The sequence below is a fragment of the Cavia porcellus genome, unplaced genomic scaffold, assembly GCF_034190915.1.
Source record: "Cavia porcellus strain 051 isolate PalLab524CR breed Dunkin Hartley unplaced genomic scaffold, mCavPor4.1 scaffold_20, whole genome shotgun sequence".
NCBI lineage: Eukaryota > Metazoa > Chordata > Mammalia > Rodentia > Caviidae > Cavia > Cavia porcellus.
In genome coordinates, this window is record NW_026947503.1 from 58,750,861 (window position 1) to 58,768,251 (window position 17,391).

The following is a 17,391-nucleotide window of genomic DNA, read 5'->3' on the forward strand; positions in this document are numbered from 1 at the left end:
GAAGATGCGCGTCATTGTCCTGGGCTGTGGGATTTTACCAAGTTGGTGTTTATGTGGGGGCAGGGGAGGCCCCTTCTTATAATAATAACACCTCCCTAAATCTGCCCCTTGGAGACAGCCGACCTGCAGCTCTCCTGGCCCTTGAGAACCATCTTGGCTTCCTTGCAGCCGAGCCCCCCGCTCCTTCAGCTCTGCCCCTGAAAGGTCGCTGAGGCCGAACCCCGTGGCACTGGCTCGCTGGTCCTTGGCCTCGGCCTCCTGGCCGTTCTCTCCAGTGCCTCCTGCACGACTTTATCCACACCAGCCGCTTCCCCCTCACGGCCTTTATGTAGACTCTGGTTCTACATTTGTGTTCAGTGACACCTGCCCATTGCGAGTCACTCTGCCCCTCCACTACTTTCTCATCTCAAAAGCCACTCTACCCCTGGGTCCCCCTTGATCCTGCTCCCCCGAGGCCTTCCTAGGTTCTGGTCACCATGATTCCGCGCTGTGCTTCCTGGAGATCACTGTTTCAGCTTTCACACGAGTGAGAACACGCAGTGTGTCTCGCTGCGTCCTGACTCCTGTCCCTTAACACAGGAACCTCCAGTTCCAGCCACACTGCTGCCAGCCACGGAATTCCACTGTTTGGGGGCTAGTGTGTCCCATGGTGCATGCCACATTCTCTGTCTGTCCATCCGCCAACGGGACACTTCCGCTTAGGTCCATCCCATCTCTGGGCTGAGGTCCTCTCCAATGCCCTGATTTCATCACCCCTGGCCAGATGTGTCAAGCTCCCCCAGCCCCACACACTTGCCCTGCCTCCTGCCAGGCCCACCTTGCTGCGTCACAGAAGACCCCAGACAGCAAAAGCCCAGAGCCATCTCCGGGGACCTTGAGCCCGCGTACCGAGTCTCTAACTGCAGAGAACAAATCAGGCTCTGACCAAGAGCCCAGCACACATCTGCTTCCTAAGAGTCAAATGCACGGGGCTGAGAAGGAAAGAGTTCTTGTGTGTGAGACGCATCCAGGTCTCTCCCTTCAGTGTCCCAGTGTCTGGTGTGTCCAGTGTTTTTAGACTAAGGATATCCAGTCGTTAAGATTAGAGGCAGTCATTACCACTGCAGTACTGGGATTAAACCCAGGGCCTCTGCACTGAGCCACTTCCGCAGCCCGTTTTATTTTTATGTTGAAACAGGCTCTTTGCTAAGTGGCTCAGGCTGGGCTTGAATTTGTAATCTCCTGCCCCATCCTCAGAGCACTGGGGTTACAGGCAGGTGCTTCCATGCCCAGTTTAATCTTCACTATTTTTACGAAAGTCTTCTTTCTGGGGATAGATTTAGCACAGAGTTAATAGGCTGCAGAAAATATTTTTGAGGTGTCAGGTACTGGCCACTTCTGACATACCAGGTGTGTGTCCTGAGTTCTTCCCAGTGATGGGGGTGCTCCCAATGCCGCCAGACTCAAGAACCGACTGAAAGACCTCCCTCTGCTGGAGGGACTGACAGTAATCACGGTGATAGGGCTCTATCAGACACAGACTTGAAGGAGAGGCCACGCAAGGGGACAGTAAAATTTTCAGGTCTCAGAGTGACATTAACCCTTCATGAGCACAAAGTTAGTCCAGAAGATTGATGACTCTTTCAACGTCACATTGAAAGATGGCAGAGGGCAGACATGTTTTCTAGCTGCATGACACGCACATTAGATTTCCCTTGTTAGGTTTCTCTAGGACACGCTTCACTGGCTTTGAGTCTCGAAACAGTGGTAATCAGCAGGGCATGGCAGGAAGCCTTTGATCCCAGCTACTCAGGAGACTGAGGCAGGAGGATCTCCTGAGCCCAGATGTTCAAAACCACGCTGAGTAACATACATAGCAAGAACCCACATAAAATCTAGGATCAAACAGGACTTTTAGGCGGTGAGGAGCTGCATTAGATGCATGACCCTCCGTGTTCTGTGCCTGCCTGGGGACCCTCGGACTCACCGTGGCGTCCAGCTGGATCCAGTGCACCTCGTTGCTGGTGCTGATGCGAGACTGCTGAGTCTGCAGGGTGTAGGGGAAGGAGCTGACCTGCAGCACCAGGAGGTTGAAAGCTTCCAGGACTTCTCTGCAGTTAATGACTCGGTCCGCCAGGCCGTGGCTGGGCTCCCCATGTGCCAGGGACCCTGAAATGACGCTGCAGGGAATTGCACATCTCATTAGTACCCCTTCTTTCATTCATTGGGAGAAGCGGATGCCAAAGTGGACATGGTGGCTCAGTTCTTATATTTGTAGTGTTTCTAAATCAGACGTAGATACAATCAAAATGTGATTTGGAAGACAAAAAGTTTTATGCTTCTTCTGGTAGGCCATGGTGGTGCATGCCTGTAATCCTAACACTTGGGAGGCTGAGGCAGGAGAATCGCTGTGTTTGAGTTTGAGGCCAGCCTGGGCTACAAAATGAGTTCAAGGCCAGCCGGAACTACATAGGGAAATTCTGTCTCAAAAAGAACAATAGAAAAAACAATTTATGCTCCTCCTTAGCCTTTACTGCAAAAAGCTCACCCGCAACAGGGAGCATCTCCAGCACACAGGGCAACAGTTAGAGACCCCTAGGCAGCCAGGGTTCCTGGGGTCAATGCCACCCCCCTTCCTGCCTGGGGAGAAGAACAGGCAGAGAGCTGGGTGACTTGTGTTCCTGATGCTTTTTCACTTCTGTTTAATTTGGGTATAGCAGAGAACCCTGCAGCCTGAAAGCCACTTTTTTTTTTTTTTTAAAAATTAAAGGAGTAATCTTGGTATATGAGGCTGAGGCAGGAGGATTGCAAGCTCAGCCTGGGTAACCTGGGGAGACACCCTCTCAAAATTAGATAAACAGGCTGGGGATGTAGCTCAGTGTCCTCTGGATTCAACCTCCAGTACCACAAAAGCCAAGAAAAAAACAAAACCATGCTGCTCTCGGGAGGTAAACAGAGACCCAGTGCAAAGCAGTGCATATCCACAGAGCCAGCCGCAGCGATCACAGAGTGTCCGCAGTGGGGAGCCAGTCCTGCTCAGAGGGCAGCCACGGAGCAGCTGTGTGGAAAATCCTTCCTGTCATCTCCTCCCCGACTTCCTTCTTTCCTTGCTTCCAAATCTGACAGGTGATACATCTCCTCTATACCTGTGTATGGCTCTAAGTTTGAAATTGGAGTTTCAAAAACATTCTGGCATCTGAACTTTGGAAAACAAAAAGCAAAACAAATGTTTTCCTAATTCTGACTTTTCTACCCTGACCAAAAACTTCAGACTGTTCATCTCGGTGTCCCCTGGAGAAAAGGAGACCTGTAAATGCTAGGTGTCCCCCCGGACTCCCCCCCCCCCCAGCTGCTGAGGACAAGTAGGTGCCTTGCTGGTCCCGGGAGCGGAGGTCTCCCCACCACACAGTCACGGTTTGAGTGGGGAGCAGGGCTGGCTCCTCCCTACACGTGCAGGCCTTTCCCAAAATAGTCACCGTCTACACAGGAAAGCGGGGCAGGTGTCCCTGGGAGGGCCAGGAGAAGGGAGTCACGCAGAGGAAGGAGAGGACAGGACGGAGCTGCTCAGAAGGAAGCATTTCCTCTGGGACGCTTTGTCCCCATCCTTCACTGTCCCCCTCTTCCGAAGCTCCACGATGCACTTTTTCTGCTTCTCAGGAGACTGAGGCAGGAGGATCTCCTGAGCCCAGATGTTCAAAGCCACGCTGAGTAAGGTCTCATTCCATTGCCCAGGCTGGCCTTGAACTCCCTGTGATCCTCCTGCCTCAGCCTCCAAGGGCTGGGATGACACCAGGTTCCTGCAATGCGTTTAAGAATGGCTTCTGAACAACAATTTCTAACTTCCTCTGTGGAATGTTTAAAATAAAACCAGCGAGGGCCGGAGCTTTAGTGGCATAAAGGCCTGCCTGGCATGCTCAACTCGTGAGTTCGATCCCCGGTACCAATAAAATGAAAATTAAAATAAAATCAACGTCAGTCTGTCTAGGCAGCCCCCACCTGGGGCCGGCCAGCTCGGTCACCTGGTCAGCTCCACGTGCGCGTGGTCGTGGACGAGCACGAAGAGCGTGTACGGGTTCTGCTTCACTCTGCGCATGAACACCTCGAACTTGCTCTGGATCTCGCTGTCCAGGCGGACCACGTACTTCTCGGCGCGCTGGTGAGCCGTGGCCGTCTCCTCCAGACCCAGGTCCACGAGGACGCCTGCGGGGGGCGCGGGACGCTCAGCTGCCGGCACGCGGGGTTCGCTTTGGGCTGCCCACACTGGACTGAGTGAGCACGCGGCACAGAGCTGGCCTCGCCTGTGCGTCCGGAAGGGAAGTCCGAGCACCGCGCCCACGTAACGGGGTGCTCCATGCGGGGAGGGAAGGGCTTTCCTGCAGGCCTCCCTGCGTGCAAAGCCCCGGTGCAACAGGCCACGCGGGCAGCGGTGACCACGTTAATACTGGGCGTGAGTTTTCCATGCCCCAATTTAACAACAAAACCACTGCACGGAAAACAGCAGGGTGATGCGGTTCTTTCCTTCTTTAAAAGCAGTAGCGTTTTTCCCCTGGGCGCTCGGGCCTGAGCTAAGGCCTGCATACCCTAGAGTGCGTGCTCTACCTGGGCCCAGCCCAGCCCTGCAGCAGAGCCGGGGACGCCCTCCACGGGCGCTAGATCTGCGCACCAAATTAATCAGCTGATAGTGACCGCGACTACGGTATTCCCAGAATGTTAGCAACCGTGAGGCTTTAGTATGGTATCACCATTCCTATGACCGAATTACTAATGACTAAAACACCTGACGTGGTTCTATGTGCATGAACCTGTTGTTGGGTAATTAAAACACTGAATTCTTAAAGAGACATTTATGAGTTATTATTTCATTTTGCTTTGCTTTTATTTTACAATAACACCAGTTCAATTAACAACTGCACGCAATCAGCATCTGGAAGCTGTGATGCTGACAGCCCTGAGTGGCACAAAAGGAAATGAGCCACATGGTTTGGCCAAGTGAAAAGTTCATTATCCCAGGACAGGTGGGCAGAAAGGTAATTTTGCTTTTAAGCATTCTTTTATTTAGAGATTCAGCACTCTTTACTTAGAGCTTGTTTTCAATCACCTTATTTGTAAGAGTGGGACTGGTTGAGACTTATGTTTTAGGAAATAGGCAAGTGTGAGTTACGGTGCTCTAATATGAGAAGATCATAAATAACCCAGACAGGAAAAATACAGCTTGAGGATGATTAACAGCCGAGCGTGTTTAGAACAAATGAATGGCAGTGGCAGGATCTGACAGTTCAGCTGCATACAGGGCACACTCCAGGAGTCCAAGAGCAGTTTCCCTGGAAATCACCCGGGCTGTTAACCCACACCTGCATAGTGCTGGGCGGAGTGCAGGCTTGCAAAAGGTACTGGCTTTCTTCCTGAGTATTTTAGTAGATTATTCTTACCTTTAAATTTCATTTTAGACTTGCTTTTATTTTGAAGTTTTGTTTCTTTCTTGGTTATGAAGGTGACAGATACTCATCTTGGAAAAACAGAGGTGAGTTTCTCCCTCCATACATCTTTAACCTAAAATAAGTCGCTGCTTTACATTTCTGTGCTTTCCTTCCTGTGTGTGGTCTATGAGTCCTGTGTCCCCTGGCTCATGTTTTAGAACAAGCAACGAAACTGCCACTGCTGACTAATAATTGGTGTAGAAAGTCCAAAATAATCTATGGATAAGTCAATTAAATTAGTTAAGAATTTAGTGAAGTTTAAAAAAATACAGAATTTAGTGAAGCTGATGGACTCAGGGGTAGCTGCATGCTTAGAAGTGAGACCCTGTGTTCACTCCCCTCTTCCAGAGACAGTTTTCAGAAATTACTTGCAATTCTATGTACGACAGCCAACAACAAATATGCCCCTCCACACAGCCGGGGGTGCAGCTCCGTAGTCCTGAGCTGGCCTAGCATGTGCAGGGCCCTGGGTTCAATCCCTGGCATGAACAAAACACCTTAAAAATTAAATATCTGGGACTCAATCTTATAGAAGCTATAGAAGACCTTTGTGGAGAAAATAATGAAACTGTCAATGATACTAAAGACAACCCAAATAAAACTATATCATAAAATATAGCTAAAATTTAAACTTTTCTTACATTTATCCAGAAACTCAAGGTAGTGTTCTGGATAAACATGACTTCTCTGTTTGTTTTAATCTAAAAATTGCTTTTAGGATTTACACGGCAGAACAAAGGACCAGGTGTCAAGACAGCCGTAAGGAAGAATAGGCCGGAGGATTAGAAACACCACCACCACCAAGAGTAGAGCCATGTTAATTATAAGAGTGTTCTGGGCGCAGGGCTGGAGAGGGCAGCCTCACAGCTCGGGAAACTGGGAAACTCTGACCTTAACCGGCAGGACAGGGCAGAGGAGCTGTAATCCCAGGGGAAACAGTTACGCTGGTTTATTATTTATATTTTAATATGTATTATTTGGTATGCAAAAAAATTCATGTGGATTACAAATTTAGAGGTAAAAGACCAAACTAAAACTTCTAGAAGAGATTCGCAGGAGCATAATTGTATAACCTGGCAGAGGATTTCTTAAGCACAAAAGAGCAGATAATCAATCTAAGGCTTCAGCTTCAAAGACATTTAAATCCAAAGTAACACATTTGTAGCAAGTGTAACCAGGAAAGGGTGAATGTTCGAAATACAAAAGTTTACAAATCCAACAGAAATGGGCAAAGGCAGGAATTTCTTGGAAAAAAACCCAAGTGACCAATAAACATATGAAAAGATATTAAAATAAAGACAAAGCCATGATGAAATGCAGCCCTACAAAATTAAGAAAAATTTTAAGATAATTGTATGAAAGAAATGGATGAAAAAACACATCCGAATCCCCTCACTTTTGCAAAAGAAACACAGGAAGAATAACCTGGAAACTAAAAAACTAACCAAGCAACCAACCAGGAATAGTGGTGAGTCCCTGTAATTCTAGCACAGTGAGAGGCTGAGGCAAGAGAATTCCAAGTTTGAGCCCAGTCGGGCCGGCAACTTGGCAATTTAGGGAGACTTTGTTTTAAAATCGGGAGGAAAAAAAAAAAAAAAGAAAGAAAGAAAGCCAGGGGTTTAGCTCAGCGGACTGGGTGCCTGCTTGGCGGGTGTGAGGTCCCGAGTTCAATCCCTGGTACTAAACAAAACAAAACAATGGAGAAAAAGAAACAAAGTAACAAAGCATTGGGGAATGTGGCTTACTGTGAAGACCCTGGGTTCAATTCTAAATTAAAAAGAAAAAGAGCCTGAAAGCGCTTTCAATAGCTAAAAGAAAATTAAAGCAACAATATAAATGGTGACAGCATTGGAAGTAACCACACCACTAAAAACACATAACCATATTTTCCTTACACAATTCAGTTAATAAACTCCTACTCCTAAATGTGGGGAAACTCAGAAATGTAGCCGCCATCGGCAAAAGCTTCATAAACTAAGGGCGAGCTCTGCGGAGGGGCGCTAACACTGAAGGTTTGCGCAGGACAGATCAGTGCAGTCCAAAGCATTTCCGCAAGATGTTTTATCCTTTCCACAAGGAGAACAGGAACTTCGCAGTGTGGGAGCCTGGCAGACACCCCCAATCCAGCATGGGGCTCTACACTGCTCACTTTGGGGACCACAAGGGTACATTGGACTTCCCACAAGGAGGCGCCTGCCAGAGGGTTTGAAAAGGAAGACAAGCCAGGAAGGGGAGAGGGCCAGGCCTTGGCTTCAGCACTGTGCCCACCGTGCCCTCTGCTCTGATGCCACTGCTGGGGTGACAGTACTGGTGAACTTTTTAAAAAAGAAGCCAGGAGAAGGGAGTAATGAACTATTTTTCTTAGCAGATGTACTAAGATTTATATCCACATATGATTTTTTTTTTTTTGTCTTTGTGAGACAGGCTGTCATTATGCAGCTCAGGCTGGACTTGAACTCACATAGATCTTTCTGCCTCAGCCTCCAGAGTGCTGGGATTACAGGTGTGAGCCACCATGCCTGGCTCTGACTCACTAATTTATGGGGCACAGTTTAATAATTTTCAGTACAGTCACAAGCTCAATCAAACTGAGAACACTTTCATCACTTGCCAATGAAGCCGGTACCCCTTTTCCCTCCCACCCTAAGACCCTTAACCTGTCCATAGGCACTGATTGGCTTTGTGACTGAATTCTAGGAATTTCAGGGTAAGCAGAATCATACAATGTGCAATCTTGTATGATTAACTTCTGCTTGAAACATTTTAAAGTTTCATCCATACTGTAGTGTGAATCCGTACTTCTTTTTGTTGTTGACTAATAAATACTCTCTTGAGTAGATACCCCATACTTACCTATTCATCACTTAGTGGATTGATGGATTTGAGTTATCCATATTTGGGGACTATTAAGAATAATACTGACAGGTCAGGCAGGATGGCACACACCTATAATCCCAGCACTTGGGACACTGAGGCAGGAGGATTGCTGCCAGTTCGAGGACAGCCTGGGCTACATAGTGAGTTCAGGGCCAGCTTAGACTGCAGAGCAAGAGACCCTGTCACAAACAAGTGAACAAGAATAACGCTGCGATAGTAGCTGGGCATGGTGGCGCATGTAGGAGGATGGCTATGAGTCCAAGGCCAGCCTGGACCACCCGGTGAGGCTCTTTTAAAAAAAAAAAAAAAAAGGAAGAGCAATGCTGAGAACATTGTGTCCAGATTGCTGTGAGGATGATGTTTTCACCTCTCATTCCCTACCCTGGAGTAGACATCCATGCAGAGGTCTACAGTTAACTAAGGACCAACTACCAGGCTGCTTGCTGCAGTGGCCATGCCACTGGCCATTCTCCCCGCAGTGCCTGATGATCGTGATGCATGGTCCTCTGTGACCGCCGTCCTCAAGGGTCATGCGGTGGTGTCTCATCATGGCCTGGTTCTCCCCAGGTGAAGATGCCCGGCCGTCCGGATGGCTCCGGGGAGCAGCTGCCTTGCAGATCTTTCCCGGTGTCAGGACCGGGCTGTGGCGCTCACTACTACTAGTTATCAGATCTGTGACTTTCAAATTAAACAATATATTGTTTAGGAGCTGAGTTGTGACAGCTAACCTAGAAATGAAGGCAACAGGATGGCGACACAAACGCATTCAGCCAGAGGTTACTTTTGAGAGAAGACGAACACTGGCGTGGGAGGGCACAGAAGCCTCCCTGCTTGCCACTCTGCTGGGTGCTGGCTGTTTATCCTGTTGTGATTTTTTTTGTATTGTGACTTTTAAATATTCCTACAGGTTTGATCTATTCAGTAATTTAAAACTTCTTAAAGAGGTGGCATGCTCAGCATCCACCCACACATTAGAAGCTGTAAGACAATGACCAGGAAGGGCTGGGGGCGCGGCTCAGTGGCCACAGCACCTGCCTGGCACGCACAGGGCCCGGAGTTCGATTTCCAGTATGAAGAAGACAGCGACTACTAAGTTCCACCTGATGGCTATTGATGGTTATCAATAAACAGCAACTGTTTTTTTATGTATTTATTTTTGTGTATTTATTGATTAATCAATTAGCTCAGTCAACTATTTATTACTATTTTGCTACTTTTACTTTTTATTATTATTATTTTTATTATTTTGTACTTACTGTTATTGCTGAATAATTTGGAAATAAGTAACATATACCCTAATATTTCACCCCTAAGTCTTTCACTATGTTTCATTAGAACAAAGGCATTCTGCCATGTAAATGTGGTATCGTTATTACACATAAGGAACTGAACTAACATCGACCATAATGTACAGAGGAGAGTTGTGTTTCACCAACTGTCTCAGAGCTATGTTTTTCTTATTTTTAGGTTGAGGATTCAGTCAAGAATTTACCAGGTGAAGCCAGGCATGGTGGTGCACACCTGTAATCCCAGCACTTGGGAGGCTGAGGTAGGAGGATTGCTGCGAGTTCGAGACCAGCCTGGGCTACAAAGTGAATTCAAGACCAACCTGAACTGCATAGTGAGACCCTGTCTCAAAAAAAAAAAAAAAAAAAAAGAACCAGGTGCTAGGGGCTTGGGAAAATTAGGTTGGTGCTAAAATTAGGAAGTTGCTAAAATACTTTTGAAATATGCTCATCACAACAGGATAAACAGCCAGCACCCAGCAGAGTGGCAAGCAGGGAGGCTTCTGTGCCCTCCCACACCAGCGTCCTTTCTCTCTCCTTTCCCATTTTTCCCCCTGATCTTTTGTGAGTGCTACTTTTAAAAAAGTTCAGCTGATTGCTTTGTAGAATGGCACACCATGCACCTGGAAGTGTGTGTGTGTGTGTGTGTGTGTGTGAGAGAGAGTCTGACCTTGAACTCACTACGTAGCCCCCAGTGGCCTCAAACTCATGGCAATCCTCCTGCCTGCCTCAGCTTCCAGCTTCCTAGTGATTAAACTCATGTGAACATTTTTGGCTGTTATGCCTCGTAGGAGACATCATGTCCTTCCCTTTGCACCCAATGTCAATTTGGCCTGTAACCTGAGATGCCAAGGCTTGACTGCTGGGTAAGGCAGTGTCTCTCCACTGCAGAGACTTTTTTTTCTCTCTGTACTTTTGTTTTCTTCCCAGTGCTGGGGATTGAACCCAGGACCTCATGCATACTCCCAGCCCCTCTGCAGTTTTTAACCCACGGAATGACACTTGGAGATCACAGGAAAATTTGTTCTCCGATGCCATTTTATCCAGTGGTACTAATACCCTGGGATGGTCCTTGCAGGAATCAGTAATTGCTTTAGTAGTAATCACCAATAGGAGCTTCGTAACCTAGTTCCAGCAGCTGGCACCCTCCTGTAAGGATGGGTCTGACCCCGCGTCCCGAGTCTCCAGCCCTAATTTCACCGTCTAGGATTATTCTGATCAAGGACGCGAACTGCACCCCAACACCCACTTGATTATTGCAAAGCACCAGCACTGCAGTGCAACCTGGAGACTGAGGTTTTAGTTTAGAAAACATAACTTACACATGAACATCTTGTGTCTTAAAACAAAAATGACACCGTGTCCTAGGTTTGCTTCCACGGCTCTGGACTTTTTTTTAAAAAAAGTTGCAGTAGGTTACAGTCTACTGCCAACATTCCTTTTGATGCTCAAAATTTCCAAATTTGGACAGTAAAATCTCCTTCCAGCGGCCTCTAAGTCCTTTAAACATGTCCCCATTAATCTTCGAGTATGTTCTTACTTTCTGGTACAAGGAAATAGTCCAGGCTGTTCTCACCTCAGAGCTTGGATGGGGAACGGTATTTATAAACCAGGGTCTGGATGCTCACTGTGCCCAGCGGGCCGCACATGGCACCATTTATAAAGGCCTTCAGTAAGCACGTAAACTGCATTTAACTATTTCATAGTATGAAATAACGCACCTGCCTCCAATTTAACTCTAAAAGAGACATTCCTCACCTTTCCCCATTCCATATGAGGGTCCCTTCTTTCTTCATATAAGAACCCTAGTTCTCAACATGATCAAAGAGGTCTTTGTTCTGTCTTCTTAATAGTTTAATTTGCTTACCACCATTCTATAAGATTAAATAAAATTTATTTTCTAATAAATAATGAAAAGTCTACAATAGTTTTCCAGGTCTACCAAAAACAAAACTTAAAAAAACCCAGTTATCAACAAAGCCCACTCAGCATACTGATGATAGAAACAGGGAGACTCTGGCCAGGCATGGTGGCACACACCTATACCATCAGCACTCAGGAGGCTGAGGCAGGAGGATCAGTTCGAGTTCAAGGTCAGCCGGGGCTACACTGTGAGTTTGAGGGCAGCCTGCACTGCATAGCAAGAGCCGTCTTAAAAATAAACAAATAAATAAAGTAAAAATAAAGAAAGAAGAAACCCAAGAGACTGTGGGCTACGTTTACGTAAAGACTAAACTTCATATTTGACAGAAGTGGGAACTAAAGAGGGACAGGTGATTCTTCTTTTACAATTTGCAACTCCTGAGTCTGGAAGGCAGGGCTTAGGAACCACCTTGTGCCTTAAGTTTATCAGGCTCCCCTTGGGGAGCTGCACGGGGCGGGGGGGTGCCCCAGTCAGACACACCCTGCAGAAATGACCAGAAGCTTCTCTGAGGGCCAAACAGCTGGACTGGAGCTGTCATTTTCTTTACTGAAGGTTACAAAATCCAGATATATTTCAAGAAAACCTCAGCGTTGGCCTGGGCAGTATTTCTCTTTGTGGGATTAGAGGGGGAAAAGTCCTCTCAAGCCATCCCTCTCAAAATGTTCCACTGGAAGCAGTCACTTTTCCACAGGGGCCTCAGAGGGCAATCAGACCGAGAACAGAGCCTGTGTTTATGGTACCTTGAATGCCAAAGGCCACAAAATTAGGAATCGGAACAAGTGGCCAGAATCTACCCCTAATCAGTCTGAGCATCGCAAAAGCCAAGTGATCAGGAAACTCCAAGTCATCCCAGTATCGTTAAAGACACTCCAGAATTCGACTGAAAGCCTCATTCCACTGCCCGGTTTTGGAGAGAACAACGTGTTCTGGCTTGTACATTCTTAGCCCTTGGGGTTTTTTTCAAACCAAGAATTTTGATGTTTTGATTCCTAATTTTTATTTCTTGCTCTTCCCGTCAAGAAGAAAGGCCAAAGAAAAATAAAATTACTCTGAATTATAGTGGTTCATCTTCTCTATGGATCAAATTGAATTTGTCCAAGTTGGCACACAAAAAAGCAAAAACAAAAACTAGCGCTGAAAAGACAGAAAATCAGGATGGAGATGTAGCTCTCTGGCCTGTTGTTTCCTTGAGTTTACTTCTTGGCACCAAAAGGGGTGGGGTGTGAAAATCAGGAAATAGTAAACCATTAGCAGAGCTGAGTTTCTAAGTATCACCTTAAGGCTGTCTTCTTTACCCTTGAGCTCTCTTTTAGGTAAACAGATAAGAGGGGAACTGAACTAGGGTGCTGGGCGAAAGCCCTGCTAAGGGCCCAACCCTGCAGTCTCCTTGTGCTCCCTGCCCTCCCCTGGAGAGAAGGTCACACAGCCTGGGGATGGGGAGGCCACACAGATGGACCCTGTGCCACGCTGCCTGCGTGTTGGGTCTTGAGGGAGGCAGCACTGGCCTCAGACAGAACAGCTGTCTACACATGTGTGCTGTGCACAGCTCCAGGCCCTGTGTGACTGGTAGACACCGCCTCCCCATCCCTATGCCCAGAAGGCCTCTACTTCTGGCCCAAATGATTTCTGGAAAAAAATTATTTTGGAGACAGAGTCTCACCATGTAGTAGTGCAGGCTGGCTTTAAATTCACTACCTCGGGCTGGCCTAAAACTTCTGATAATCCTCCTGCCTTAGCTCCTGAGTGCTGGAATTACAGGCGTGCCCAGTTTGGAAGATGTTTTTAAGGATCAAACTTGGTTTTGCCAGAGGACTGCCAAATCTTAACTATTCTCTGTTTTCCTTTCAAAAATATATTTAACATAACATTCAATTCAAAATGACAGAAAAATTCAGTTCAGCAAATAGTTGTGAAGCATCAGCCAGGGCCATGACCTGACAGACGTGTCCCCGGCATGTTCCCTTGCTGCTGGAGTGGGGGGTGACACATACACACAAAACCACAGCCCAGCATGTGGGGTGCCACGGCTGGGGGCCCTGGGGCGTATGTGAGCATCGGGCAGGAGAGGTGGAGGAAAGTGAGCGGCTTGACTGAGGTCACTGGCGCCGTGGAGAGCTCAGCCACAAGGGCCGAAGCGGTCAGGGTGGCATTGGGAGGGTGGCAGGCCCAGTGGCCAGGCGCAGGTTGCTGCTGTGTGAGTAGGAGATGAGGGAGTAGGATGGAGGGAGACCGCGGGCGGGCACTGAGGGGCGCTGGTGTGCAGGGCTTGACCTGCGTCCTCTCCAGGGAAACCTCCGCTGACCACTCTGGCTTTCTTTGTGTTGCGAGTGGGGTGGGCTCTGACCATGCAAAGTGTGGGAAGTGGCAATGACCGAGGAAATATCAGTAGCTATCAGCAGTGGGGGGTCCCTGGGAACGACCCCTGTCCCTCAGGGCTCGGCAAGGCCTCTGCGGCTGCAGGAGCAATCTTCCCCATGTGGACCCCAGACCCCAGCGTCTAGGATGCAGCTTGGGCAGGGGGTGGTGCCAGGGCCAAGGTGTTGAGGTCATGGGACTGAAGGTGCAGGGACGCTGGCTGCACTGTCCCCCTGGACATGAGTGGACACGTAGTCACATCTGCAGGAAGCCATCTCTGTTCTCTGTTTCTCTGGAGCGGTGGATCCCTGGGACTCTCCCCCATCCACCTCCAAACCTGTCACTGCTTTATTCATTTTTGCACAGCAGGGCATTGAATCCAGGGCCCTTGTACTGAGCCATACCCCCAGCGCCTTTTTAATTTTACATTTTGTTTTCTTTTTTGGTACCAGGGATCGAACTCATGACCTTGTGCTTGCCAAGCAGGCACTCATGCCACTGAGCTAAATCGCCAGCCCTGATTTTACATTTTGAAACAGGCTCTTGTCACTAAATTGCCCAAGCTAGGCTTGAACTTATGACCCTTTGCCTCTCCCCTTGAAGGGCAAGGATTACAGCAGGCTACCTTGGTCCCCGCCCGGGAAACACCGTCTTCCACCTCATGAGATTCTAGGTGGTCACGGAGGAGACAGAAGGTTGACAAGACCAAGAAAATGTGTCTCAGAATTCTCTCCTCACTCTTTACAACCTCCTTGTCCTGCTTGGGCAGAGTGACCGCCTGACCCAGCAGGCCATCCTCTTTGTGTCTCTCTCACAGCCACGCAAACATGTGACAGAACCCAGTTTTCTTTTCTTTTTTTTTTTTGGTGTCTTTTTCTTTTTTATCGGTACCGGGGATCGAACTCACGACTGCCTGCTTGCAAGGCAGGTGCTTATGCCGCTGAGCTAAATTCCCAGCCCCCAGAACCCAGTTTTCATTCTTGAGTAGGATAAAACTTCCTGGCCACAACTGCCGGCCCAGCACTAGCTTGCTGGGGTCTTCTATGGACACCATGTGAAAACCAAGAACAGACATACAGTCAGGATGTCCCCCAATTCTACTCCCTCTACCTTGGACTGAAGTGGCTTGCATTTTGGTGGTTCCACTATCCTAGTAATAGTCTAGTTAATAAGATACAGAGTATTCCAACTAGAAAAATTACATTACAATTTCATTTTTTTTTTAGTCTTTTTTTTAATACTAGAAATCATACTCACGACCTCACACTTGCTAAGCAGGTGCTACGCCACTGAGCTGACCCAATTTCATATATATTGTTTAAAGTGACACTAACACTGAAGTACTCTTGAACTATAAAAAATGTTCTTTTTGGACATGGGGGTGTATATCTGTAATCCCAGCATTTGGGAGGCTGAGGCAGGAGGATCGGTGAGTTTGGGCTATGTAGTGAGTTCAGGGCCAGCCTCCATAGTAAGACTGTCTACAAAAAAAAAAAAAAAAGTTCCTATTGTCCACTGATCACTCCAGCAGCTGCAAGTGTACTTTGGGTAAATTTGAAAATGTTTAGCCCGTTTTCCTCCTTTTGCACCTTCAAATGCCTTCCACGTCCCTTTGTCCTGGTTTGCCCCTCTCTGTCCCTTCTCCCCTTCCTCTATAATCAGGCTGTGAGCTGATTAGCAAACGCCTTGCTCTAGTGCTGTGTCTGCAGCCACGCGATGGTTTCCATTTCCAGCTCTACGTTCAGCCCCACACGGGCTGCCAAGCGTGTGCCCTTTCTGCTCTGGCAGCTTCTCCCTTCCGGGAGCTTTGCTGAAATGCTTTAAGGAAGCAGACAAATAAAACCAGGAAGCAGAGACCATGGACATTATTTTTCCTCTGCCTGTTCCTTCTTTCCCTCTATTCAAACACCAGCGGAGCACCTGCTGTCCCTGGCCAGGAGAGGCATCAGACAGACCTGGAGGTATTCAAGGACGAGAGTCAAGGACAAGAAAAGGGTCCTTCAAGGCACCGCCGGCTGCACCCCCAAAGAACCAAGCTGTCCTCGGTGACCCAGCATGAGGGAACTCCACCAGACAACGTCTTGGCAACTCTTTCTGTTTTAACAGCTGTGATATTTGACCAACGAATAATCTCTTGCAAACTATTTATTCTGCCCTGGACAGTTTCTTTTTATGCCTTAACATATATATAGGCTTTTATTTTTTATCAATTGGTACATGTTCTAAGAATGCAAAAGCATCAAGACAAATCAATCCGGGTGTAACATGAACTATTATATATTCATGACGAATGCTGCATACAGTCAGGCCTGGTGGTGCACAGCTGTAACTCTGGGAGGTTGAGGCAGAGGATCAAAAGCCTGAAGTCAAGCTAAGCAAATTAACAACTCACTGAGATCTCGTCTCAAAATAAAAAAGGGGCCGAGAAGGAATTCTGTGTATCTCTAGTACAACCAAAACACAAGAAAGGAGAAACACACTGCTTACGACAGGCAGGGAAGAAGGTAAAAAGTACTAGGTAAAAAGTCATTTGTTAGCAATAAAATGTTCACAGTGGTCTTCTTGAGGGGTGGGGCTACACGTCTAATATGGGGTGTTCTGGGGACCCAGGACCTTAAGCATGTGAAGGACACACCACCAGTGAGTGATAACCCAGCCCACAAATGTTTGTTTTCCTTTGTTTCTTTATTTTTCAAGACAATTTCATAGTTATCTTTTTCTATAATAAAAATGAATTTTTATTTTATCTGTTTTTTCTCTTTTGTCCTTGGAATTGAACCCAGGGCTTTGCACTTTCTAGGCAGGTGCTTTACCACTGAACTATGTCCTTAGCCCAAAAAGTTATTTTAAATACACAAGAGTGATTATTTTTGCAGCAAAAATTTCTGTATGTATGCCAAAGCTCCATGTGACTGTCAAAACAAGCTTTCCTCTGACTTTTCCAAATCTGTCCAGGACACTGATTTTCCCCTTTAGATTCTAAGCTTACATAATGGGTCACATTCTGGGAGGGTTTTTTGTTGTTGTTGTTGTTTTGTTTTTGAGGGATGGCAATCTTGAAAAAACTTGTTTTAGAAAAATCTGAGGGTTCTGACACAGGAAAAGAGATCTACTAATTTCTCCATTTATCCAAAGGGCAAGGTTTTCTTGCAGGGCCTGGACTTACTACACAAGGTCAAAGAGCAGGTCAGGGAGAGGCTACTTCAGGGAAAGACTCTGCAGATGAGTCTGTCACTCTCAACATGTGTGCCCATGCTTGCCTGGCTTGGGATATCAGATCACAGTGGAGGGGGCTGCAGGCCAACATCTGCAGGGTGACAAATTTCTAAATATGGTTCACGTAAAATGCCGAAAGAAGAAGGCATGTGTGGAACAGAAAATATGGAAGAGGTGATGGGATATAGAGTTGCTGCTTGGTGCATGGGAACCCACCCATTTCTTCTGATGGAGGGGCAGAAACAGCTGGCAGCTGAGAGAGCCTGGCACGCACATT

General features: G+C 47.3%; 1 protein-coding gene across 8 annotated transcripts in view; it reads right to left on the reverse strand.

Moving 5' to 3' along the window:
- The window catches only part of Greb1l (GREB1 like retinoic acid receptor coactivator), a 223,124-nt gene that overhangs the window by 23,127 nt on the left and 182,606 nt on the right, over positions 1 to 17,391 (reverse strand). For all 8 annotated transcript variants that reach the window (XR_010041495.1, XR_010041494.1, XM_063231865.1 and 5 more), the window contains 2 exons: positions 3,999 to 4,179; positions 1,967 to 2,159 (listed from right to left, as the gene is read on the reverse strand). Coding sequence is in view for 6 of the 8 variants with exons in the window: in XM_063231865.1 (XP_063087935.1) it covers positions 1,967 to 2,159; positions 3,999 to 4,179 (374 nt within the window). In the remaining 2 variants the exon portion in view is untranslated. The remainder of the gene's footprint in view (positions 1 to 1,966; positions 2,160 to 3,998; positions 4,180 to 17,391) is intronic.